The sequence below is a fragment of the Haliotis rubra genome, unplaced genomic scaffold (assembly GCF_003918875.1).
Source record: "Haliotis rubra isolate DU_JTF1 unplaced genomic scaffold, ASM391887v1 Scf59, whole genome shotgun sequence".
NCBI lineage: Eukaryota > Metazoa > Mollusca > Gastropoda > Lepetellida > Haliotidae > Haliotis > Haliotis rubra.
This window is the reverse complement of record NW_025767290.1, coordinates 1,158,611-1,186,113: the sequence shown is the minus strand read 5'-3', so window position 1 is coordinate 1,186,113 and position 27,503 is coordinate 1,158,611. Positions and strand designations below refer to the sequence as shown.

The 27,503-nt window shown below is 40.6% G+C and overlaps 1 protein-coding gene across 1 annotated transcript in view; it reads right to left on the bottom strand.

Annotated features, from left to right (window-relative positions):
- The window catches only part of LOC124254995 (sucrase-isomaltase, intestinal-like), a 63,706-nt gene that overhangs the window by 6,448 nt on the left and 29,755 nt on the right, over nt 1-27,503 (bottom strand). The window contains 36 exon segments of the mRNA XM_046688836.1: nt 1,194-1,342; nt 2,342-2,458; nt 3,605-3,639; nt 4,690-4,823; nt 5,939-6,058; nt 6,374-6,465; nt 6,467-6,505; nt 6,661-6,777; nt 7,168-7,305; nt 9,187-9,318; nt 10,326-10,451; nt 10,973-11,085; nt 11,578-11,674; nt 12,121-12,295; nt 12,996-13,144; nt 13,581-13,893; nt 14,932-14,987; nt 15,684-15,842; nt 16,036-16,085; nt 16,571-16,659; nt 17,123-17,253; nt 17,755-17,811; nt 18,030-18,114; nt 18,391-18,539; nt 18,828-18,944; nt 19,132-19,166; nt 19,538-19,671; nt 20,146-20,296; nt 21,096-21,222; nt 22,033-22,149; nt 22,833-22,973; nt 23,347-23,478; nt 23,929-24,054; nt 24,505-24,617; nt 25,265-25,361; nt 27,077-27,257. Of these exon segments, the coding sequence (XP_046544792.1) occupies nt 1,194-1,342; nt 2,342-2,458; nt 3,605-3,639; nt 4,690-4,823; nt 5,939-6,058; nt 6,374-6,465; nt 6,467-6,505; nt 6,661-6,777; nt 7,168-7,305; nt 9,187-9,318; nt 10,326-10,451; nt 10,973-11,085; nt 11,578-11,674; nt 12,121-12,295; nt 12,996-13,144; nt 13,581-13,893; nt 14,932-14,987; nt 15,684-15,842; nt 16,036-16,085; nt 16,571-16,659; nt 17,123-17,253; nt 17,755-17,811; nt 18,030-18,114; nt 18,391-18,539; nt 18,828-18,944; nt 19,132-19,166; nt 19,538-19,671; nt 20,146-20,296; nt 21,096-21,222; nt 22,033-22,149; nt 22,833-22,973; nt 23,347-23,478; nt 23,929-24,054; nt 24,505-24,617; nt 25,265-25,361; nt 27,077-27,257 (4,293 nt within the window).

Genomic DNA, 27,503 nt, shown 5'->3' with positions numbered 1-27,503 from the left:
GATATATGATTGATACTATTGTACTAAGAATATAAAACATCGACACCAGAGTACAGCCAGTCTCGATCATCCTATGAAAGTGAGTGAGTGAGTTTAGTTGTACGCCGCACTCAGCAATATTCCAGCTATATGGCGGCAGTCTGTAAATAATCGAGTCTGGACCAGACAATCCAGTGATCAACTCATCCTATGAAATACTTATCCAACGCAAAATAGGGGTGAAAATCAATGTTCACAACTATAACATTTTAATTGGTGTGACAAGCGAAAGCTTTAAGCACTAGGCTGCCCTGCCGATCTTACACCTACAGGAAGTGGTTAACAAATGATCAATTTCAAATTGAGTAAAATCATTAAGTGCATCAACATGACGAACATACCTAAAATGTGCAGTGGGGTTTTGTGCACTTTAATATGGCTTACTAACAAGTTGTGAACACATAATTTATGACGTCATATATAGTGGTGTTCCGATGATCGAAAATAATCGAAAATCGATCGAAAGAAGGATTAAAAATGATTATCGATTGTAAAAAAACATATTTTCGATTAATTGGAATTTCGTTGTTTAAGTTTAACAAACTTGAATGAAGTAAACTAGCGATTAAATTTTACGAATATTCACGAACAAACATGCGCTCAACAGCGTAAAGCTATGCGCATTGTAACATTTTAACTACTTTTATTGTTTAATTACAATTCCAGTGTCTTTCTTGCATGCGTGCATTTCATTGCATTACAGTATTAGTTATAAGGAACATTTATTAGAAAAGACCTGGTAAAAAAAACCTTCAAAGTGGTGATTTCATTACAAGTGTATATATTTTGATTATACTCGATAATCGTTCACCACAATACTCTGATAATCGATAGTGGATTTGGTTTCTGATTCCCAACACTAGTCATATATATTAATAATTTGAAAACTAATTCTTAAAGAATCTGGAGTACACATTTGTTTGCTTGTTGTTCAATACCTCTTTCCGGACATTCAAGGATCGGATGTAAATGATCAAACTGATACCAGATGATTGATATTAAGACAACCTGTCACGCAGTCGGGGTTGGAAGACACACAGTCAAGCAAGTCATCGACCATCCAGTGCTCTTTAGTCAGCTCATAAGATAACTATGACAAACTTAGGGACCCATTTTGACCCAAATATATGTGGCCTGCATTTGTCGCCACTCACTCGTGGTGTAGAGGCCTGATGACGGTGTTTCCGTAGCTGTGGCTGCGATGGAACAACGTGTACAGATACGGCAGTAGGCGATACCGCGTCTCCATGGCTTCACGTGAGGCTCGAGCAACATCATCCCCGAGGGACCCAGGGTCTTGCCGCTTTTAGTACGAAAATGGAATATCAGTGGTGACATTTGACATACAATCCTACACTCTCCAATGAATTATACATGCAATCGAAATTATCATGTACTAAACAAACAATCATCAATTATCCGATGAATGACTTTGAGCTTGATAAACGAGAGGTTAACAGAATGAGCACCGTACTTACAATGGTGCGATGGAACAAGGAGCTGTACCGATCCACCCGGCAGCCGTTTCAGCCACAGAGCCTCGTGTCTTTGCGAAGATTAAAGATTAAAATAAAATAGTTTTGAGATGACCCCCGACTTGAAAAGCCTCACAGTACAATACATTATGACAAGGCCGGACACTTCGGTGTACCCTACCCAAGTCGATTGAAACCCGATTTTGACCCTCAACAAAGCAAGGCCTCTGGTTGGTTGATGCTTGTTAAGGTAACATTTACAACTGGTGCTTTCTTTTGAGAAGCCATTGCTCGAAAAATATTCTTACATTAAGCAGTCGATGAAAGGAAACATTCCCGCGAATTTATATAGAATGTGCAGATTTGCAAAGCGTTGACCTATCAGCCCCGTTTTGTGCGGACATATCGTCATCCATTTGTGTCAAGGTCGTTTAGTTGAGTCAAAATCAGGTTTCAATCGACTTGCGGAAATAACAATAAAAAATTGGTAGGTGCCATGAGTGGTGATCGATAGGCCAATCATCCATGATTATGTTTACATTCAGTTTTGAGCGATGGTAGCGTAGCGATCGGCAAAGCAGGCGGGTGGGGTGCACCCTAGAAGTGTCCGGCCTTGTCATAATGTATTGTACTGTGAAGCATTTCGAGTCGGGCGTCATCTCAAATATTTTATATCTTTCTTACCATCTTTAATCCTAGCAAAGACACGAGGGCCTGTGGTTTCAGACGGTACATGATAAGAGCATGACGTACTGGGGATACGTACAAGGAATTTCGTGCACTAAACAAAGATGTTTTAGCATAACCCAATACTGCCCACCACGTACCTTAAAGCCGATGCCGTTGTGGTTCCTGGAGTATGTGTAGAACGCTCCAAGCTGCATCCAGCGTTTACATAACTCAGGGGTAGTCTCTTCGAAGAACCCGCAAATATCGGCACCGATCTGAATATACACCAATACACAGTGAAGTATTTTTATTATTCCCGGAGAGAATGTTGAAATTATAACATGTCTTGATCTAATTTTGTTTAGGTTATTTTAAACCGTTTTGTTCACTTCTACAAACAATACAACATTATTCGATCTTATATAGGTTAAATATTGGCGAGCAATTGAACCACTCGTTTGTCAATGTTATTAACAGGTTCCCTGACTTTCCAAACAATATCTTAACCTTCATCCCATGAACGGTCCAGACGTAGCTCTGAAACGTCGTTAAATATAGGGAACATGTTATCCACAATATCTTAACAGTTTCTGTACTTTTTGCAGTTGTTTCGAAAGGCCACTTATCACACCTAGTTATTAAGCATGGTAAAAGGTCGTCATTGGAAAGGACTGTACCTCATCTGTAAGCATCGTCAAATTTCGTCATTATGACGGATCACATTTTGGCATTTAGCATGATCATATTTCGTCATTACGACGGATCACACCTTGTCATTAAGCATGATCATATTTCGTCATTAAGACGGATCACACCTTGTTATTAAGCATGATCATATTTCGTCATTAAGACCGATCACACCTTGTCATTAAGCATGATCATATTTCGTCATTACGACCGATCACACTTTGTCATTTAGCATGATCATATTCCGTCATTAGGAAATATCACACCTTGTCATTAATCATGACCACATTTCGTCGTTAGGAAATATCACACCTTATCACTAAGCATGACCATATTTCGTTATTAAGGAAGATCACACCTTATCATTAAGCAGGACCATTCGTTGTAATTCAGATCAAACCTAGCGATTAGAAAGGGTAATACCCGTTTTTATGGTTACCTGGTCATTAACAAGCATCATATTCGTCATTAAGCAAGGTCATACTTAATCACAAATATGGAATACACTTACTAAGTTTGCAGAGTAGAGAGGAATGTTATATATGCATATACAATCTTTGAAAATATTGCTTTGTTCATTTATCAAAATATAATGAAGAGAAATCCACTCTGCTTGTAAACAATATATACTTGCACCGTTAGCCTGGGGCCTACGGTCCTGAATAGAGACAAACCACTAATATATGCCTCGTTCTTTGTTTCCAAACCTACAATTTCACAAGCTGTATACTTACATACGGGATACCAAAGAGGTTGAACTCAAGGATGCCTGCGAGAAAAACACCACTTTATTCAGTTGTTTATTAGAAAACCTCTGCCTCCGCCGCATTCCCAAATACTCCAGGTATATGATGGTAGATTGCAAATAATGAAGTCAGACAACCAATTGATTGATAATATACACGACATCCCACACATTTGGATTAATAATAACAATAATACGCATCCAACCATATCACGCACCGACTAGCCGAATCTTTTAGTTTAAACATATTTTATTCACAATGTGAAAAGGATCGGGGACAAGTTCGTTCAACTTATTAAACCCCTCTCCAAGATATTTACAATAACTAATTACATCACAAGCAATTATTAGAAACAGAGACAGAGAAAGACTGAAAGATAACAGGGGGAAATGCTATAATACAAAAGGTGTATAGAGAGAAGACTACTGGAATCGTTTAGATTTGCATATATATTGATGTACATTTTTTAATATAATTTCATTTTTATGATTTGTCAGATCTGCAAGGCCGTTTAAAATAACAGATAGTGTAATCACAGAATTACAACCACATACATCTTGAATAGCTTTAAGCATGATCTTTCTATGTTGATTGTATAAAGAACATTCTAAGAAGTAGTGATGAGCATTTTCGCATGGGTTTCCACATGCGCAGGATGGATCAGTGATTAGCCCTACTCTGTACAGATCGTAACTTAATCTACTAGCTTCATGACGTAGTTGAGTATGTAATTACAATATGTTACCTTTTCTAGTACCGTAAGAAAAATTAGTTAAATGATGTTATTATGCTCGATTTAAACTTTGATAGTGAAGTACAATTTCTTACATCTGTAGGTAAATTGTTCCACAATCTTATAGTTGATGGGAAGAACGACTTTGCGAACCTTTTCTAATACAAGTAAGATTATATTTTCCCCAAACACTTAATATATCGATTCCGATATTTCTTCACAAGGCCGTTATATCACCAATTCAGATATTATAACATGATTGCTACAGCTGATAACTAGTGAGTTACCTAACGGTGGAATATAAACCATGATAGTAAAGGCAGTCGATAGCGCCTCGTACCTGTGACCGAGACCATCATGTCCCTCCATTTGCTGGCGTTGTCCCCCAGCCAGTGGCCAGAGTGCTTGCCGCTGCCCGGGAAAGTGGATCTGGTCACGACAATGCCACGCTTGCCAGTCGCCTGTTGCAAGGCCCTGTGATGGACATAGGGTAAACTTTATTGAGTGTTACTGCCTGTAGTGGTGAGTGGAGTTTTACATGCAATTTGAAGGAATACATATTAAAATTAAAATAGTGTGCTATTACTGATTATATTATATTCGGTATGGCTCCTACTCTTCTTTAGTGGGTTCCAAACTTGGTTGTTCTTTAAATCTGCACTCTGAGATACTCCAGGAAAATGTATGTATGGTAACGGGCAATATTCCAGGTATGGTGAGGTGAGGTGAAATTGGGTTTAACGTCGCGCTGGAGAATATTTCGCTCATATGACGACGTGCATGCGTGTGTATGTGTATGTGCGGCTGCTTGTACTAGCCCAGACTAAAGCTGGTTTTATAGTGCTAGCCCACTGAGATACCATGCCGCAGTGAAGCATGAATATCCCACTCAGACACATTATACTGACTCCGAGCTGACCAGTCCTTGTTGTACCCATTAATGCCGAGCGCCAGGCAGGGACCAACAAGTACCATATTTTAACGTATTTTGGTATGACGCGTTCGGGGATCGAACCCGCGACCTTCCGCTCTCCGGGCGGACGCTCTAACCACTACACTACAGAGGCGGGCAATGTTCCAGGTATATGGCAACAGGTTTATATGTGAAGGCACAGTTCCAGGTATTTATTTGATAAAGTCCTACCTGCCACTAAATCTTGGTGGCCACAGAGGCAGTGGTGCATGGTTGCACACATGAGAGGGGTTATTATAACTCACGTTTTGGAGGGGTCATTGTAACTAACGTTTGGGAGGGGTAATTGTAACTCACGTTTGGGAGGGGTCATTGTAACTAACGTTTGGGAGGGGTAATTGTAACTGACGTTTGGGAGACGTTTGTGCGGGGTCATTGTAACTAACATTTGGGAGGGGTCATTGTAACTAACGTTTGGGAGGGGTAATTGTAACTCACGTTTGGGAGGGGTGATTATAACTGACGTTTGGGAGGGGTCATTGTAACTAACATTTGGGAGGGGTCATTGTAACTATCGTTTGGGAGGGGTCATTGTAACTCACGTTTGGGAGGGGTCATTGTAACTAACGTTTGGGAGGGGTGATTGTAACGTTTGAGGGCAGTCATGCCGTCTCACCTCAGAGTGGGTTCAGTCTGGCTCCAGCCATACAGACTGTGGACATTGTAATGCTGATACTCCCCACGCTCTCCCTGCACAGCTGTCATACAGATTGTCTTGTCCGAGATGCGGGCCAGTCTGTCAGCCTTGTCGTAGTGGAAGGAGGCCCCTGAGTAACGTTAACGCATGGGTACACAGGTATATATAATAGTCCGAACTAGTTTGACTCACTTATGATGACGATGATGATGATGATTAGGATATTTTACGTGCGCTTTCGTGATGCGCATTTCATACACGGCTCACTAAGTCCATGCATTTGTAATTTGTCCTGTCACATTAATTGTGTGATAATATACTTAATGGTATTAATTACTGTTAAATACGCATCTCTTCCTAAGAAGCTATTAAACAAACAGAAGATACTGATGTATTTTGCTATCAGTAACACACTCACGAGTCCTGTAAGGTGGGTCCTCCAAGCTGCCAGTAGGACACTTCAAACTCCAGTAGGGCGTGGCATTTTTAGGCCAGTTGAAAGGTTTTTTCTTCGTTGGTGCCGAAATTGGCAGGTTCGTTCATATCCTGATTGAAAGAGTCAGTTTTAATGTATAGGTTATACGTGGTATAGAAATAACCCAAGAGATAAGAAATACATGAAACGTTTATTTTCACTGAAAACATTAGAGGACATAACTTATTCAGGAAGGCTAACTTTGAGAAACCTAGTTAAAACTTACAATCCAAAGTCCATCAAAGAAGAGAGTGCGGGAGTGGTTGTTGATCAGCTCGCCCCACACCCGTCTTGTGTCGTTCTTGAAGAAGTCAGGGAACACCGTCTTGCCCTTTGGCCACACCTGATGAATTGAAGCCAAGGTGTTTTCAGATTCTCAGAAAACAATTAGTTTAAACAAATGAAGTCTCCGTATTGTGAATAGTTTAAACTCACAGCTCAGTCAGGTGATTCACTTGAAACCACAGATGCCAAGGGCTGATGGAGAAAAGGCCCATGGTGGCTATGTGACAGGAAGGATAAAGTGATAAAAAACCTTAACCACAACATAAATTTGTGCCAATTTGAGTGTTGTAAAACCCCGATGATACAATTCCTACACGTCCAATAAACTGCACTCTGCACCGGCAACTAGACACCATGTGAACAGGTGAGATTTGGATGATTGCTCGATATCACTTGCAATAATTCTGTAAAACGACCCCATCATTGCAGTAGTTCTGCTCTTACTTACATATCCCAGTAGGGCGTTGTCGGTGTCGTTGCTTCCCTCGGGGATGTCGACACCGTTGGGCCACATGATGTTACCGCTTACCGCCTTCATTGCTTCGTAGGGCACGTAGCCAGTGTTGTTGGAGACAAGGGCGGGGTCCTGGGATGACCAAAGTCACATACGCTGCCATTACTGACTAGCTTCTTGCATACAGAAATACTTCAGGAACTTTATGAACTGAAGCATTAAGAGCTCTAACCCAAATAAAACATTTAGAGCTCTATGACAAAGCATTTACAGGAGCTTCTTGCATACAGAAATACTTCAGAACATTATGAACTGAAGCATTAAGAGCTCTAACCCAAATAAAACATTTAGAGCTCTATGACAAAGCATTTACAGGAGCTTCTTGCATACAGTAATACTTCAGGAACATTATGAACTGAAGCATTAAGAGCTCTAACCCAAATAAAACATTTAGAGCTCTATGACAAAGCATTTACAGGAGCTTCTTGCATACAGAAATACTTCAGAACATTATGAACTGAAGCATTAAGAGCTCTAACCCAAATAAAACATTTACTCTATGACAAAGCATTTACAGGAGCTTCTTGCATACAGTAATACTTCAGGAACATTATGAACTGAAGCATTAAGAGCTCTAACCCAAATAAAACATTTAGAGCTCTATGACAAAGCATTTACAGGAGCTTCTTGCATACAGTAATACTTCAGGAACATTATGAACTGAAGCATTAAGAGCTCTAACCCAAATAAAACATTTAGAGCTCTATGACAAAGCATTTACAGGAGCTTCTTGCATACAGAAATACTTCAGAACATTATGAACTGAAGCATTAAGAGCTCTAACCCAAATAAAACATTTAGAGCTCTATGACAAAGCATTTACAGGAGCTTCTTGCATACAGAAATACTTCAGAACATTATGAACTGAAGCATTAAGAGCTCTAACCCAAATAAAACATTTAGAGCTCTATGACAAAGCATTTACAGGAGCTTCTTGCATACAGTAATACTTCAGGAACATTATGAACTGAAGCATTAAGAGCTCTAACCCAAATAAAACATTTAGAGCTCTATGACAAAGCATTTACAGGAGCTTCTTGCATACAGTAATACTTCAGGAACATTATGAACTGAAGCATTAAGAGCTCTAACCCAAATAAAACATTTAGAGCTCTATGACAAAGCATTTACAGGAGCTTCTTGCATACAGTAATACTTCAGGAACATTATGAACTGAAGCATTAAGAGCTCTAACCCAAATAAAACATTTAGAGCTCTATGACAAAGCATTTACAGGAGCTTCTTGCATACAGTAATACTTCAGGAACATTATGAACTGAAGCATTAAGAGCTCTAACCCAAATAAAACATTTAGAGCTCTATGACAAAGCATTTACAGGAGCTTCTTGCATACAGTAATACTTCAGGAACATTATGAACTGAAGCATTAAGAGCTCTAACCCAAATAAAACATTTAGAGCTCTATGACAAAGCATTTACAGGTTAATGATAAATATATAATTTACAGCAGAACGACAAACAATGTAACTCTATGACAAATATAGCACTTATGCCAATTCAGGCACTAAGAACACTATAATAATTAAAGTATTTACAGGTCAATGAGAAATACACCATTTAGAGATCGAAGGTAAACATCTCACCAGGAACTCTGTGGTAACTGATAGGACCTTCCCTTACTCAAAATCCTTACGTTGTTGAATATCAGTCGTCAATCTATAATACGGTTTCATGCTGATGTGTACCATACCTACCGCAACTGTGTAAAACGTTGGACAAGTACCCAATGTGACATGTGTGATATAACTGATTACCTGGGGCGGCGGGGTAGCCTAGTGGTGCTTTCGCTCATCACCGAAGACTCAGATTCGATTCCCCACATGGGTACAATGTGTGAACCCAATTCTGGTGTCCCCCGCCGTGATATTGCTGGAATATTGCTGAAAGCGGCGTAAATGTACATTCTTTCACTCACTTACTGACTACCCGTACCAGGATTATGATGTTTCTCATGCCTCCAGCACGGAGGTTGTTGAAGTAGTCGTTGAGACTGGGGAAGTTGACGTCGTCCACGGTGAAGTCTTTCCGCTCGTCCATGTGATCGATGTCAGCATACTGGATGTCCTACAATACACAAACACCACATGAAATTACTTCTTATACATGTGGGTAATGATTGTATGGATGAGTATATTTTCTTCACACTTCTAAGAATTCACATAATATTCAACTTGTATTCATACTGGTAAGAATGTGTCTCAGTTTTGATGAGAATGAGTGAGATTGGTCTGGAATAACAATGGGCCCTAGGAATAAAGTTATCCTCTTTAAATTAAACATCCACAAAATAGAACATGAAAGTCAAGAACATTCTGCCCAGAGCTTGCCAAATCGATGGTTGGAATGGTTTTTGATGTATTCTACAGGGTCTTGGCCCCAAGGTGACAATCTAAGTGATCAGGGGCGGGTGCAGCTTTTTCAGGGGGTGGGGGGTTGCACACTATTGGGGGTGTGTGGGGTGTGGGGTTGCACACTTCATTTTTACCTGAGTTTCAATGGCCATTGAACGTATTTTCAGGACAAAAGGAGGGGTGCGCCCTCTAGATCCGCCTATGGTGATGTACCTTATGTATAACTCACATTGCCATAACATACGCTTGTAATCTAAGTTTAATCCTATTCTACTAAATTCAGTCTCAGTGGACTTCACAGCCACTTTGGGTTGGAAAGCGTTTTAGAACTCGATTCACTCAATATCCTTATTTTGTAGACAATGTTTTCTTATCTATCGTATGAATGGTGCAAGATATCAATTATATACCTAATTTATATCACATTCAAAAAGGCTTTTAATATTGGCTGTGGGTTGTAAAACAATTAATAGGAAGATCAATCTGTGTGCCTTTACATCGTAAGTGTGCACCATAACATTGCTGCAGATGACATTGGGGCAACGGATAGGAGGAACGCGCACAATTGGAAATCACTTTTGTAAAGGGCCGCAACTCCAATCACCTTGAAAACCTTCCAGAGTGCTTTGTAAATTGTAAAAAAATGATCACCAAATTCCGGATGGGATTACAGACACTACCGAAAAGTGGTACCCTACGTCAGGACTGTTCTGCACTTACATGGGGTATCCCAGCATTCCTAGTGGCGTCTACCGCTTCCTGTATTGACGACAGATTGTTGTAGCCATACCTGCACAGTTGGAAGCCCAGCGACCAGTAGGGCGGCATATAAGGACGACCGATCACCTGCACGACACCATCATCGTTACAGCATCACATGTACCGACACGTTGACTTAGACAAATCAGCCAGATGCTGAACTTGATGCTTTGTAATGATTATAGCTGTAGCTATATAGCTGAGTTATATATGTCATAAAGTTATCTGTAGTACACACGAACATATTGATTTTTAAAAGGGTAGCATTTGTTTCAATTTGAAGACCCTTAAAATTACAGAACAAAGGATTCCCGATTAAAAACATGAACTATACTTGGGGTAAGAACATCACTGGTATCAATGTATTCTTGTTGTGCCACCCGGGAAATAGACCTTAAACATCACCATTCCATGTGGGGCGGTGGGGTAGCTTAATGGTTGAAGACTCCGCTAGTCACACTGAAGACCTTCCGTGATATTGCTGGAATATTGCTGAAAGCGGCGTAAAGCAATACGTATTCACTCACTCGCAAATCCATGTTCAGTTTCTAACAACAATGGCAATGTGAAAAGCCAGTTTTACGATCATGCTACCGTATGAAGACTACCTGTGTGTACTGCTGGACTACAGACTCCGGTTCCGGCCCAAGGAACATGTAGAAGTCCAGGATGCCGCCGATGGTTCGGTAGATCAACATTGGTAGCGGTGTGAAGGAATAATCTAAAATTTGAAAATACAAAATGGCATCACAGAGCCGACTCTTGTAGAACTGACACATTCCTACTGCATGTGCAGTAACATTATCACGTCAGAAAACCCATTTGTTTGCATAAACTGCAAAACCTTGCCGAGAAACTTCCAGCATTAACACAGTAACACATAATTCGACCTTTTTTGTTAGCAGGTTATTGTATTCACCTATTTTCTGAGAAAAAGGCGAAAATAAGGGTCATTTGGGGGAATAATGTCTAGGTGACTTCATAAATCAGAGATGGTGCCATTCTCAATTATGTCTATGATCATATCACAAAAGATTAGTGTAGGCCTCTTCGCAAATGAAGAGAAATGGGATACTTGAGAGGACAAATCATAATGCTTAGTGAGAATTCCTGAAAGTTTTACCTGTACTCGTGTCATTAAGTGACACGAAGCAATGTACAGATCCATTTTATATAGAAGTTGCCTCGAGTCTCCACATCTAGAGATACATACCCTGTGCATTACTGTTGAGCAACAGAACGCCATGGGACTGGCCATCGTCTTCCATAGCCATATAGAAGGGGTGGACGCCATAGTGGTTCTCGTACGTCTGCAATACACAACCTCAATATATTTGCTTCATTACCATTATCAAGGACATAGCGTTCACTGTCAGGGCGTATCAGGGGAGTGAGTGAGTGAGTTTAGTTTTATGCCGCACTCAGCAATATTCCAGCTATATGGCGGCGGTTTGTAAATAATCGAGTCTGGACCAGACAATCCAGTGATCCACAGCATGAGCATCGATATGCGCAATGGGGAACCGATGACATGTGTCAACCAAGTCAGCGAGCCTGACCACCCGATCCCGTTAGTGGCCTCTTACGACACGCATGGGTTAGTGATGGGTATTCTTGTGTGTGGTTAATAGTACTGGTCTGAGATTATTATAATTGATAATAAATAAAAATATGCCAACAGTAACGGTAGATTTTATGATAATGCAATGATAAATAAAAGCAGATGTTGAACTTTGTGGAAACCTAGCTGACTCACACTGTACATCGTCCATTGGTCCCGTGACCACATAGGCCATGTCTTGAACCACAGATTATGTCGGAACTTGTCATGGGTGTTCTCCCCGAAGCCGTAGATGTTGGTGGAAGGAAGCCTGGTGGCGATCTGGAGGAACTGGTCGTCGAATGTGAAGCCGCCGACCCCAGTGTCCCAGCTGAGGAGATGTCAGTTTTAACCACTTACACAGGGAAATACAATTATCGTTTTTGTAACATGTTGGTACGGGGCATTCGGCATGAAGGAGCAGAAAACATCGTCCAAATATGTTTGCCCCGAACCTAGACATATCAGGGTTCTGAAAACACCAACTGAACGAAGGAGGAACGTATATTTGCAGAGCGTCGTATGAGATTATATATGCTGATATCACTGCCCAGTGGAAATGAGAGGGGCGGTGGGGTAGCCTAGTGGTTAAAGCGTTGGCTCGTCACGCCGAAGACCCGGGTTCGAATCCCCACATGGGTACAATGTGTGAAGCCCATTTCTGGTGTCCCCCACCGTGATGTCGCTGGAATATTGCTAAAAGCGGCGTAAAACCAAACTCAGTCAGTCAGTGGAAATGAAAAGTGAATTATACATTTCCTTGAAGTATTTCATATATATGACATTAATTAACTGGCTATAAATTAAGTTTCAAAATAAAGGGGTATCATCATAAGACATTGACCCCAAAACCCGAATTTTATAGATTAAAACTGGTGTGTGTTGCATAAGAGGACCCTGTGTGATTCCTGACATGGCCACCTTGAGTGAAGTGCTTCTCTGGCATCTACGCATGTTGGGCATAGTGTTAAAAGGGGCGTAGAATCATACTCGCTCACTCATTCATCTTACTGAGTTGGCAGACTACTTACAGGACTGCTCCTGAACTGAGCCTTATAATCCGGAAAGAGAAGGTTTCATTATTGGTGATGTCCAGCCGATATCGAGGTACCGTAGCTCTTGTCTTCGGCAGTTCCAGAGGAACAGGAACTTCATACCGGGAGGACGACGGGTCGTAGAACTGGACGAAAGAAATGGCCGCCGCAGTTTTAATTTTTGAAGCAAGCTTTCACAACTACCACACATGAAATGAGGATCAGATTTGCAGAGAAGCAAACTGTTAATGCCATTTTGATCTTCTGATATTATAGGTAGATTGCTGTAGGAGGGTTACGGCAATGGCGCAAAAATGGTTTTAACTGTGATGTGCGATGCTCTTCCGTACCATAATTTCTAAGCAGTGCTTACAAAACACTTTAAAGCCTCATGAAAAGTCTTATAAGAGTCAGATATTCGAGAATGATAAATTAATTTATTGGCGTTGACGTTTTGACGTAGCTACATTATTGTGTGTATATTTGGCACCAAGTGATGTATATAAATGTATGGGACTTTGACCTGAGTCTGTAGAACCAGACCAAACATTTCTGGGACAAATGTGTAATTTCATGTCTCACCTTAAATCTGAGCAAGTTGTTGTCAAGTTCTTCCACTTCAAACGTCAGATTAGTAATGTCCTTTCCAAACGGACCAGGGGAACTTTCAATCCTGGTCAATGGTATCCGGAATCCCAAGGGAGTCTGCTCCACAGCCCCTGAAACACTGTAGCCGTAGTTGCTCTGGCGGAAGTAGCAATCCGGGACGGAAGTGTCTTCTGCGTCTGCGTAGATGCAGTGTCTTTGCATACAGGAAGTCTCGTTGACCGTGACAACATTACCTTGGACTTCTGGGTAGCAGTCAATCTTCTCGTAGTCATCGGCCGATGCTGACCTAGAGGATATAGAGTTCATACAGCTCATTCATTCTGTGATGGTGCACGACTACAGTTATCTTGGACATGCTAATGTGCTCCACGAACACCTAGTGCCTTTGTAAATATATATATTAAAACGGTAGGTCAATACCTGTTGTAAAGGCGTTTGTTCATTTGCTATAGTGTATGAGTATACATAACTGTAGGCTATTGATCTGATCTGGTATGTTTAGCAACTGTTCTCGAGAAGGTAATGAGGTGAGGTGAAATTGGGTTTTTACGTCGTGCTTGAGAATATTTCGCTCATATGACGACGTGCATGTGTGTGTATGTGTATGTGCGGCTGCTTGTACTAGCCCAGACTTAAGCTGGTTTTATAGTGCTAGCCCACTGAGATACCCTGCCGCAGTGAAGCATATATACCCCACTCAGACACATTATATTGACTCCGAGCCGACCAGTCCTTGTTGTACCCATTAATGCCGAGCGCCAGGCAGGGACCAACAAGTACCATATTTTAACGTCTTTTGGTATGACGCGGTCGGGGATCGAACCCGCGACCTTCCGCTCTCCGGGCGGACGCTTTAACCACTACACCACGGAGGCGGTGAGAAGGTAATGACGTCCACGAATGGCCATTACTATTCTCCATTGTTACTATTGTATTGTAATGTAGGTATACCAAAACTGATTATTTAATCAGAATTTATCTTTCAAGATGAGAAAATTTATACCAACCGCCGGTTTCCGCAGAAGATCATACAATCATTGGTAATCCTAATCAAATAATTCTAATAAACATGTCAGTCCAGTTAAAACAATCTGCTAGAGTCATAGGGTTGTGGGGCGGTGGGGTAGCCCAGTGGTTAAAGCGTTGGCTCGTCACGCCTAAGACCCGGGTTCGAATCCCCACATGGGTACAATGTGTGAAGCCCATTTCTGGTGTCCCCAGCCGTGATGTTGCTGGAATATTGCTAAAAGCTGCGTAAAACCAAACTCAGTCAGTCAGTCAGTCATGGTGTGTGAGGAGGAATTAATTATGTCATTATACTCACGTCCACTGGAGTTGGAACGGCTGATTTATGGGGAGGTCATCGGTGATATTCAGAATCTGAAATAATCCAGAAAAACAGTTCTGCATTGCTAAACAATTAGCTGATTGTTTGGGAGCAGTTTTATATTAAATACCTCCAGAATATATTTAACTCTTGGGGACGGTAGGGTAGCCTAGAGGAAGACCGGGTTCGATTCCCCTCACAGGTCCAACGTGTGAAGCCCATTTCTGGTGTCTCCCGCCGTGATATTACTGGATTATTGCTAAAAGCGGCGTAAAACTAAACTCACTCACCCACTTAGTCATATTATGTTTAGTCTATCATTATATTGGCATAATCTATAAAGAAGAGGCCAGGGGTTCAAAGATATTTTAAAAAGACACTTGCCACAGGGCAAGTGACTTTAAGAAAGTAACTTGTCCTGACTAATTTTCCACTTGCCCTGATTTTATGAAATAATCATGATGATGTAATTATGAAGGAATAAATCAATATGGTATTTGATGTTAATGTTTACTGGCCTATTTATTGAAAAGTGATAAATAGCAAAGAAAGAAAACTCTACTTTATTATCATTGCGAAATTTAATAGCTACACTTTCAGCAGATATGAAATTAAATCAAAGTTTATTTGCAGTTTGAAACCATAAGTGGAAATTATCTAGTAGCCCACGGACAAGTAAGATGTCATTATTTGATTGCCCGAAATGAAAACTGACTTGTCCCGGGCGTCGGGCGATGGGATTTACCTACCTTTGTGTCTGCATCATATGTGAAGTTGAGGTCTCTGTTTTCAGACACCAGTCTAACGAGGTTAACCTGCACCTCCACGCCGAGGACAATGACGTTGTCTATGTAGAGGTCGTCGACCTCAGACAGCGTGTTGTGGTCAATAGTCATGTCTAGTACACCCTGTCAAAATAGAAATTTGTTTGTCATATTAGAAAGTACGTTTTACTATTTGTAAATACAACAAAGATTTTTCAACCTAGCAATGTATGTCTTATATTAAGGAGAAAATAACAGCACCTGTTAAATATGTGAAAACATGTTGTAACCAACCAACTTTAAAGATTTGGGAGGTCATTGAAAGAAATGTACTTACGTCATGGGCATAAAGGGTTGACATGTAATAATTTCCCTTTTCATATGTATCTGAAACAGAATTTGTAAGGATTACTGCGAGAATAAGACTTGGTTGACACATGTCATTGTATCCGAATTGGGTAGATCGATGCTTATGATGCTGATTACTAGGTTGTTTGGTCAAGACTCGATTATTTACAGAGCCCCGCCATATATCTGAAATATTGCTGAGTGTGGCGTTAAACAACAAACCACACTTTAAGGAAAAGGCTTGTTTAAATGCAAATCAACAATGAAATGCTTGTGTGGAATTCTGAGCCAATGACGCAATTCTGTCACATCGAAATGTACCCGGCTGAAGAATGATTAATCTATTTTTCGCATAGAAAGCAGGTAAACGTTAATTTTATTCCATGGTATTCAAGAGACAAGAGATTTGACATGCAGAATTATTCACATACTATAACCATAACAATTACACAGTATTATTGCGTCCCAAACAGTCGTTTTACGTATTATCATACGGTGTGTCATTTCAGTTTGTGGGTACTTACCGATAGATTCTCCGTCATCCCAGTACAGCCAACCTTTAGCTTCATTGATAGGAGACAGAGGGACCAGCACCGTGAATGGATTCTTGCGACTTGAAGGTAGAGAAAACCAGTAACAAAGTGAACACATAACATTCCCGCGGTGACTTTAGGTGAACATATGGATCTTCAACAAGTCATGTCGTCGTTCCCATTTGCATGTGGATTATTTCGGGGATTATTACTCAGGGATTTACAGACCGCCCGCATGTAACTGGAATACCGCTCAGTGGGGTGTTAAGCAACACACAGACACACAACATATATCATCGGTTACAAGCATTGTGCTATCACTGAGGTAGGTGGCAGTCATTCTCAGTTTAAGGACACGACGTTAAAAGTGAATAAGCCAGTTTTCCTAATCCCCGTATTCATTATGCTTACATACAGTTTAGCAAACTCAACGGACATTAATATCGTATGAAAGCATATTTAGAGTAAAGAACTGAAATTATAAGATCAATGTCATGAGAAAATCTGTCAGATTGTATTTTTTTATCAGTTGTCTCATTTCACCTGAAATGTGTATTGTTCGCTGGTTCCTGGGTAACGATGATATATCCGCCGCGAAGATGAAGCTGTGCTGGTGTGTCCGGCTTGACCGGGACGTCCAGGTACATCTGTCCAGCTTTAGTGACCTCTTCCATCTGAAAACATTACCAGAGATCAGTACAGAGTTAATCTTATAATACGTTTCCGTTGTTTGAGATGATAAAGATAGATACGGAAGCAAATGAATCCGAGTGAATGAGTGAGTGAATGTGAAATAGCAGGGTGCTCTTCCTCTGATACTCACTACTATGTACAAATCACCACATTTAATACATGCATAATAAATAGATTCGACTTTTCTTGTTAAAAGCTGGTGAATATGTCCTCCCCTGTAAGTAACTGAAATTTTGAATCGTGGCTGAGCACGTCGTGAAAGTTATTTATATTTTCACTCATTGAGATGAACAAAGCCAAATTTATCTCAACATAAAATTATAACCTTGTGTTCAATATAGAGATTAACCATGTTATAAAGGAACTTCCTTTTCTCATATGTACTAACAATGAAATTTGTACCACATTGTCGTTAGTAGTAGGTACAAACTATTTAACAATTAAAAAAGTAGGAGTTTCCTCTGGTAGGTACAGATACTAACCGTGTAATAATTGTACCATCTTCCGTCAGGTATGTACATTCTCAGAAGCTTTTGTTTCTGAATTGTAAAGAACAAAAACACTAAATCAAGTTTCATATTATCGTCAATGGTTTCACGGAACAAAGTGAATGATACATTAAATGATAGTTATGCATTGCAAGTCATTTATTAAATTCAAAGTTATTGCTCACCAATACGGTATATTGGTCATGGCATTGAGCAGCAAAAGTTTCTACAGAACTGTAGTCATCGTCAACTAAGGCGGAATTACTCACCTCGTACAGTATGGGCGATATAAGAAGCCCTCCGCCCCACAGGAACTGCTCATGGTTGTTGTAAGTATTCTTGTCCTTTGGAAAGCTGAAACAAGAAGTTACAATGAAAATATAGTTCCCAAGAAGTTGAACTTCGTCTCAGATTTCCTATTTCAGCTTTATTTCAGAAAGATATTCTCATCTTTGGTGTGTGTGTGTGCGTGCGTGTGGAACAAGTCGAACTTGTCTTAAAAACGCCAATAAACTTAAACGCTAACCATAAACTATAGTTACTATGAAATTGAAATTATAGTTGTCGGATCTACGTTAGAAAACCTGAACATTAAAGAGTGTGCATATCTGAATAATATGATCATCCTACACATGGACCAGAGCCCTGATGACTGTCTCTCCTTTAGTGTGTGCGAAGTAGAACAGCGAGTACAGGTGAGGCAAGAGTCTGTAGCGGGTGTTCATGGCGTCCCTCGACATACGGACAACGTCATCGCCAAATGCACCAGGATCTTGATTCTTAAACAAAAATATAACACCTGACACCAAAAATGTAAACTAGTCAGCATCGAAGAAAGTTAACAAAGTTTGTACATACATATCCAAAGTAATATTAATGCCATGTGCTATTGGTATTTCTGAAAATGACTAATTTTACAAGCTTACAAAAAATAATAACTGAAAAGAAAGGTTTCAGTGAAGGCAGCAAGATATTAAAAGCCGGCAAGAGTTTTGGATTTATTGCATTTATGACGCTATCTGTGTACAACAAAAGTGTATTACATAACAAATCAATGTGCCACCTACTATATAGCCGAGACCATTGTGATTGCGACTGAACGTATAGAACGCTCCGAGCTGCATCCAACGACCACACAACTCCGCCGTAGTGTTGTCAAAGTAGCCACAGATATCAGCTCCAATCTGTAGGTATAAAATATATCAGTGTGAACATATTGAAGGGAAACCATTGTGTGATATCAGTGTAAACTTTTTCCTTTATCTTGTTGTATACTTTTATACTTATGTATATCAATTCTGAACTGGCAGGTAATGCCAGTAGACAGTTATATGTGTGTATTGAGAATAACTGCATATCCGTTTTACTTACGTAGGGTATTCCAAACAAATTAAACTCCAGAATACCTGAAAAGACATCGATGAATTAGCATGTTTGAATGTGTAAATCAAATGTATATTTGCATTTGTTGTATTTGTCATGTAAGATTTCCTCTTGTCAGGCTGCATTCAGTTCTGAGCTAGCATGACGACCCAAGAAAAGCGGAATAGGTCCTTTCAGACGAAATGTCACATCACAGAGATTGTAGTATATGCTATTGTCGGTGCTCCCACTGCTTCAGACAATACCGTACATGTGGATTACGTTTTGTATTTGATGCAGATGCACCGCTTAGGATGCAGAATTTACCTTGGTAATTTGAGGCAAATATATGCCCAAAACGGTTATATAATTAATCCTGAGGACATGTTTTGATGAATATATATTTTTTACTTACCGATGATTGATAATCTCATATCATCCCAATCACTTCTGTTATCCCCTAGCCAGTGTCCAGCGTCCTTGCCACTACCCGGGAACGTTGACCGGGAGATGACGATACCACGCTTTCCTGTAGCTTGCTGCAGACCCCTGGATACAAAATGCACATTGACAAGTTTGACCATATAGATAAGGCGTCCTGGTGCTTTGTTCTAAGTTTGACGTTTCGATGGTTGGCAAGGAAATTTTGGACTCTATCAAATGCTACTATTTCTATCTACTTTGAAGAACTCACAGCAACGTCATCGCTGATGCCGCGGTTTTTAACTATAATCATTCTGTCACTCACTAGTGCAACGTACGTGGCCCCGGGGCGGATCGAGGGGAATGCGGGTGTGCAAATATTAGCTAAATGACATTATTAGTCACTACAAGAGGTCATGCAATCTGTCATATACTGAAAGGAGAACATAACTCTCTTCACCTCGGCTACCTTTCCAGGACATATATCCCGTGCATGATGCCGTTGTGTTATTGTTTGGCAATGTGGGACGGTAGCCGAAAGCGATGCAGTTCGAAAACCCTTTTTCTTGCCAGAAATCCAGTGGTATATGGTGTACTTACTGTAAGGTAGACATTGTCTGGCTCCAGCCGTACAGGCTGTGGACATCGTAGTGTCTGTACTCGTCATTTTGTCCCTGCCGGGCCACCATACATAACGTCTTGTCCGAGATGCGCCCATCTGCCTTGTCGTTGTCATAGTTGAAGGCAGCTCCTGATGCAGGTACAAGGTAGGCGTATTGAAACACAACATACAGGCTACATATTAAGTGTGGCGATGTACCATTCAAGGTGGTCGATAACGAAAATTGTATTTTGGAAATTGTTCCAAATGTATATATACATCTTTGTTTCGACGGGGCGGTGGGGTAGACTAGTGGTTAATATGTTCGCCCGTCACGCCGAAGACCCGGGTTTGATTCCCCACATAGGTACAATGTGTGAAGCCCATTTCTGGTGTTCCCCGCCATGATGTTACTGAAATATTGCTAAAAGCGGCGTACAACTAAACTCACTCACTCACTTTGTTTGGAACTAAATTATATTGATGGGAGGGGACGCTTAAAAACCATTTTACAATCACAAGGAAAATAGTGAAAACGTGTGATGAAACATCGATTTGTAGCAAGCAATATAAACAAACATACGTTTACTTCATTTCAGTATAATATTACACGTTTGTTTATAATCGAAATGGGGCGGTGGGGTAGCCCAGTGGTTAAAGCGTTGGCTCGTCACGCCGAAGACCCGGGTTCGAATCCCCACATGGGTACAATTTGTGAGGCCCATTTCTGGTGTCCCCCGCCGTGATGTTGCTGGAATATTGCCAAAAGCGGCGTAAAACCAAATTCAGTCAGTCAGTCAGTTATAATCGAAATGTAACACTACTGAAGACACAACCTTGACGCAACCTTACGTTTACTTCTCTTTAACATGATATTTTACTTATTATTAACAGTATAACACAAATGTGGCTACAACTTGACGCTACCGAACTATCAATAGAATCTCACGTGTAACATATGGAGGATCGTCATATTTGTTGTTGGTACACTTGAGGCTCCAGTATGGTTGGTCCTTCTCCGGCCAGTTGAAGGGCCTCTCCTCGTTTGTGCCGAAGTTAGCGGGCTCGTTCATGTCCTGTTACAGAAAGGGTTGTAACGGGTAACTTGAACGTGTGTACAAACAATTCCAAGTTTGCTAGATTTCACTGCAAACTTCATGTGAAAAATCAGCAGTAGGGCTTCCAAGGTACGAAATACCCATATATTCTTTGTAATAAATGCGACAAAAAACCCTGACCATTCCGTAAGTCACCTATCACCACAAGCTGAGGACCTTTAGTTATTCCGGAACCCCCCACGGGTTTGTCTGCATGTTCCATACCAGACCTCCGCTGACAGCACAATGCTAACCCGCTGTGATACCTTGCCCCAGTTTAACAGTTTTACCCACTCAGACACACACTGACTCCGAGCCGATCAGTCCTTGTACTTACTAGTGTTGGGAATTGGTTAAATCTCATAATTGATGATTGGTACATTACAACCGATCAATCATCGAAAATAATTGGTTAGCGTCATTTATCAAATGTTCCTGTTGTCTTTGTAAAAAATAAAGAAAAAACATGTAGTAATTTGGTGTTTTTAGCAAATTAAACAAAATCCATTTACAAATTTTGCATATTTAAAGGATTATTAGTATGTTAGGAACACAGATTTCCTGGATTCTTTAAGATAAATTCAATCATGACTTGGAACGAGCTTGTTGTGCTTATGAAATGTAAATTTAATGACACAGACAAAAGCAACCTTGTGAAAAATATTGTTGATGCAAACAAGTGTTCCAAGATTGGTTGCGTTCGATTATGAGAAAACATGTTCGATTGCTTGGTCGTTTAGTCACTGCGACCAATCTTCGATTATTAATCGGACCGCCACTAGTACTTACTATCCACATCCCATCAAATGGCACCTCGTTGTGGTGCTTTACTATCAACTCTCTCCACACTCGGTTAGTCTCTGGCTTGAAGAAGTCTGGAAACACAGTCTTGCCCTTCGGCCACACCTGTGAATAAATACAATTGAGCGGGCGTCTGTAGGAAGACTTGTAATAGGAGCAGCAAACTGATGAATAAATCAGATGGACTGCTTACTTCAAATAGGAGTGAGTGAGTTTAGTTTTACGCCGCTTTTAGCAATATTCCAGCAATATCACGCCGGGGGACACCATTGTACCCATGTGGGGAATCGAACCCAGGTCTTCGGCGTGACGGGCGAACGCTTTAACCACTAGGCTACCCCACCGCCCCACTTCAAAATAGAAACCTTATAGATGCATGTAATAATATAGGTTGACACAATGGTCAGGTTCATTAATTAACCTGTTGGACATAGAACTACCATTCGTTAAAACACGTCCTAATGTTTATTCATGACCATTAGGGGCGGTGGGGTAGCCTAGTGGTTAAAGCGTTGGCTCGTCACGCCGAAGACCCGGGTTCGAATCCCCACATGGGTACAGTGTGTAAAGCCCATTTCTGGTGTCCCCCGCCGTGATGTTGCTGGAATATTGCTAAAAGCGGCGTAAAACTAAACTCAGTCTGTCAGTCATGACCATTAAAAATATAATCCTATAAATAATGAACATTTTACTTAAGTAAAGTATCGATGCTTAAAACACTTGAACCAATATAGGACATCACAGCCAATATCAACAATATCAACTTGGGCAATCGGGGAAACACTCACGTATCCAAGTACTGCCCCATCCGTATCCTGACTTCCCTCTGGGATGGAGCTGGAGGAGTTAGGCCACATGATATTGCCCCGGACTGCCTTCATGAGTTCGTAAGGTTCGTAGCCAGTCACGTTGGAGATCAGAGCAGGATCCTGGAATAATGTATTCTCTAGATAGTTTAGATCATTTTCATTATAATTATTATCCAGAATAGAAACTATAAGGGTGTCAGTAATTACCACAGAGGATTATTTATTATTATAAATACTGGTATAATAGTTTACACCAAAGCCGTTCACAGCAACGTGGCGTGGTAAAAAAGTGAAATGACGGCACACATTGTAAATGACGTCAAACGATTTTATTCGACACAATTTCAACAATATGTTGATCAGCTTAAAATAACATGCGATACTGTATTCACAAAACTATCCTCAATGATAGTCCGTTACTTATTTCAAAGTATGCGATATAATTATAGTCTCATTAAGGAAATATTGTCTATTTTATCTGAGAATGCCTCACCAGAATGATGATGGTCTTCATGCCATCTTTCTGTAGTTCCTGGAAATATTCACCGAGACCAGGAAAATTGGCGTGGTCGACGGTGAAGTCTTTCCTTTCATCCATGTGGTCAATGTCAGCGTATTGCACATCCTAACAAACACAAAGGACACAATCTCACTAGCATGTAAAGTTATAGATGGGTGATAGCGTATCAGTGTTGCCAATCATCTTCCACTCAAGATGAGATTTTCCTGGTAGAATGTTCACACCAAATACAGTCAGTGTGGTTTCTAGTCATACAAGTATTACGTCATTATATTAGGTATACCTTTGAAAGATCTAAGATTTAGTTCAATCAATTAAATGAAATCGGCCCCGAACCTTTCAATACTTCTCCACGGTAGGAAACATGATATCCTTGTGTAGACTGTAGCATCAGAAGAAGCAGTGTCAGATGTCAGATGAAGATAACAGGATAAAATAGTGGATTTCAGCTTCTTTTCAAATCAGTTGCTGGTACACTTAAAAAGCAACAACAGCGTGTGACGAATCACATGGTCACATATTTCCCGAGACTCTCTTTGTACCATTAACACTTACATGTGGAATGCCAGCATCCCGAGTTCGCTGGACAACATCCTTCAGGTTCTGGATGTGGTTGTATCCATAGCGACATAGCTGGAATCCTAGCGCCCAGTACGGAGGAATGAAGGGGCGTCCTATAGCCTACACAAATACATAGGAGGGTGAATGGACTGGGTCAAGATTTAGTGTCGTGGTTTTTCTAAAAAAAATATTTCTATCAGATGAAACGAATAATTTTGTATTTGATTTTTTGCACTGTATGATCCCCGGTCACTCAAATAGAAGTAACAAGCTGTGGTAAAATAACACATGACTAAAAATGTTCGAATATTTCTATACGTCTTTGTCAACGAGCCTAATAACTATAGCCGGGTAGGTTCCATATAAACTATCTTTGACGGACTTTGAACTGGCTTTTAGTTATCACTGACAGTCAGATTCTCAAAATATGCGTTGATCATCATGTCCTATACTATTAACTTCCTCTTGCCTGTGTTTTCACAGACTATGAATCTGGGCATTGCTTCATTTACAGACGTGTACCAGACAAAAGTGTTACTTTTTAAGAGTATATTTTTATGATGAGTATACCGTTGTATATTGACTGGTGACCAGGTCGGGGGTTGGTCCAAGGAACACATAGAAGTCCAGGATGCCGCCAGTAGTGCGGTAGGTCAGCATGGGCATCGGAGAGAAGGTATAGTCTGGGAACAACCATCATTGATGTCCATCATCAGTAAACGGGATTCCGTGACCACCGAATCCATTTTTTGTAAATAATACTAAGGCAGGCGATAACAGTTTCAACTTAAACACAACTGTACTTATAACATCTGGTGAGTCACACTAGGGTATAGTCCAAGCGAGTACTATAACACAACCCCCAGACCAAATCCCCCCCACCCCCCAACCCCGGTGAATGAGTGATTATCGTGCGGAACGATAGGACACACTCACACGCTGCCACTCTCAAATTTGACATCGACTACATTTACGATATAGCTTTGAAAAAAAAAGAATTATGACAAATAACTACGAACTGCGAACAGCGCTGTTTTGAATTAACATTTGACAATCCTTACACAAGTAATATGTCTTGTGATGAGTTGAAAACGGAAGATTCCTTGACTATACTTCATCATTGATCTTTGCCCAACAACCAGTATCTGAGTGAAGGTGTGTACATTGAGTTTTGATAAATATACAATTTGAAATCCTTTTAAACTGATGATTGAAAAGGTTTTCCTTGTACAAAATAGTTTTGTGCTGACCAGGATGAATCTGTGCAGTCAACAATGGACCATAGATGGTGTAATTGATCTCGTATTCTACATCAGTTATATCTACAGACCTTGTGCATTGCTGTTGAGGAGGAGAACGCCGTGAGAGTTACCGTCTTCCTCCACACACATGTAGTAGGGGTGGACGCCGTAGTGGTTATTGTAAGTCTGGATCAAGATGATGACATTATCAAAGATCGTTTCATCTATAGATTTAGTCAGTTGATATCATATGAAGGTAAAACATAACCTCATCCTGTTAAATCGCCAACCTTATAAACGTATTTATAACTCACACATTGAAGATATCACTTTTAATAATTTTACAATGTTATTACACATTGTGTAATAACATCACGTGGTGCCGCACGTATGACGTAAAACTGGTTTACAGTTATGACGTCACAATGCTAATACCTCTGTCACAATAGTTTTAGACCTGGCTCGACTTGCGGAAAGCTGAGAGTCATCGCACTCGTTGAATTCTTAGGAAAGAAGTACTTTCCTCGATATTATTTTGCTAATGTTGGGTGAGTAATAAATACAATACTAAACTATGTCCCGCGTAATACCATATTTATGAGCGTGAAATACCGTCCCGTGTAATACCATATAACGCGCGAAAGCGAGTTAGATATCAATACCATTCACGAGTTTCATAAATATGGTATTACACGGGGCATCGTTTAGTATTATCTATGTACAATACAACCAGCTGGGCTTGAAACGCGTTATAATGTAATGGACATGCAACACACCAATCCAGCAACTTGCAAAAAGGATCCCATTAATATGCTGATGGGGTTACAGTGCAAGATCTGATTTAGTATGTTACTTCACATCGACTCTTCACCACCTCACTCAAACGTTTACTTAAGGTTCCTAGAACATTGAGTCAGATGTTTTCCGATGCTGAACATGGACACACATGGCTTTAAATCTTTTGGGTTCGTTCACTTACTCGTTATAGGAAAAGTGTTTTATGATAATGCAATTACAGACTTCAGTGGTTCCGAATGTAGTTCATAGTATTAATAAAAATATAATCTTTATTCAAATATATGAATTTATGATAGGAACACGCTCTCAGCTAATATTGCACTTTCATTTCTTCCACTGTTAAACGTCCGGATGCTGACATGTGTCAGACTGAACAGTCTGTGAGGAATGTTTAGAGAATTAGAAAGTTTCGAGAGTTGCATTATAATCGAAAACAAACCCAACAAAGCTGACATGTCATTTGGTGGTCCGGACCCTTCAATCCTCAAGAAATCACCGAAACATAAACCACATAGACAACAATTGTCAGAACTAACTGGTGGTGTGGGGTCCTGTGCATAGAGTCCAGGTCACGAATCAGTTGAAGTTAAGCAACGTTGGTCGCGGACAGTCCTTGGATGGGTGACCGTGTTTCAGCTTGGCCCCTGAGACTTTCTAGGACTTTATTCCTGCCCCACAACGAAGCACATACGGTCTCACCTTACACAAGTGAGTTTGTTCAAACTTGCCACTGTTCACCCAGCAGAAAATGGGTACCCGCCTAACAGGCAGTTTGGGTTATCCGTGTAATGTTGTGTTAGCGCCAAGAGCATGTTTACGAGCGTGGATATGTGCGCATTATACATATGCACTATAACAAATACAAAAATTGCCATGCTCTAAGTAGATCATTGGTCCAAACACTGACATTTTTTAAGTAAAAGATATGAAGAAAGAATGGTTATATTGTGCTCTGCAGTAAACGTCCACCACCCTAAATGGTGGTGGCACTACACCCTAAGCTTTGACGGTTGCCGTAACACATGACTGATAAGAATGGCAAGACAAAAAAAACTAAGCGTTTCAAGAACCTATGGAGTGGACATGTTACATTGGTTCCCTACCCCCCAGGCGTTGACGGTGGGCTGGTCCCGTGAGAACATTGGCCAAGTCTTGTACCAGCTGTTGTGTCTGAAGGAAGCGTGCAGGTTCTCCCCGAAGCCGTACACGTTTGGAGACGGGAGGCGGGTCGAGATCTGGAGGAACTGGTCGTCAAACGTCAAACCCCCAACACCAGTGTCCCAACTGTTGATGTAGGCATAAAATACACTGTACATTTGATTCTTGTTTAACTAAAGCATGGAGGTATGTTACTATTTGACTACTGATCACGTCGATGAGAAAAATTAAGAATCATCTGTGTGCAGGGATTTACCTTGAGTCCTGTATTTGAGGGTCCCTGGGACTCATACTCTTAATTTTCAGGAGTCCTGGACAACAAATCCCAAACACTTTAATATTATTATTAATTCTGTTATTGTATTGTGTATC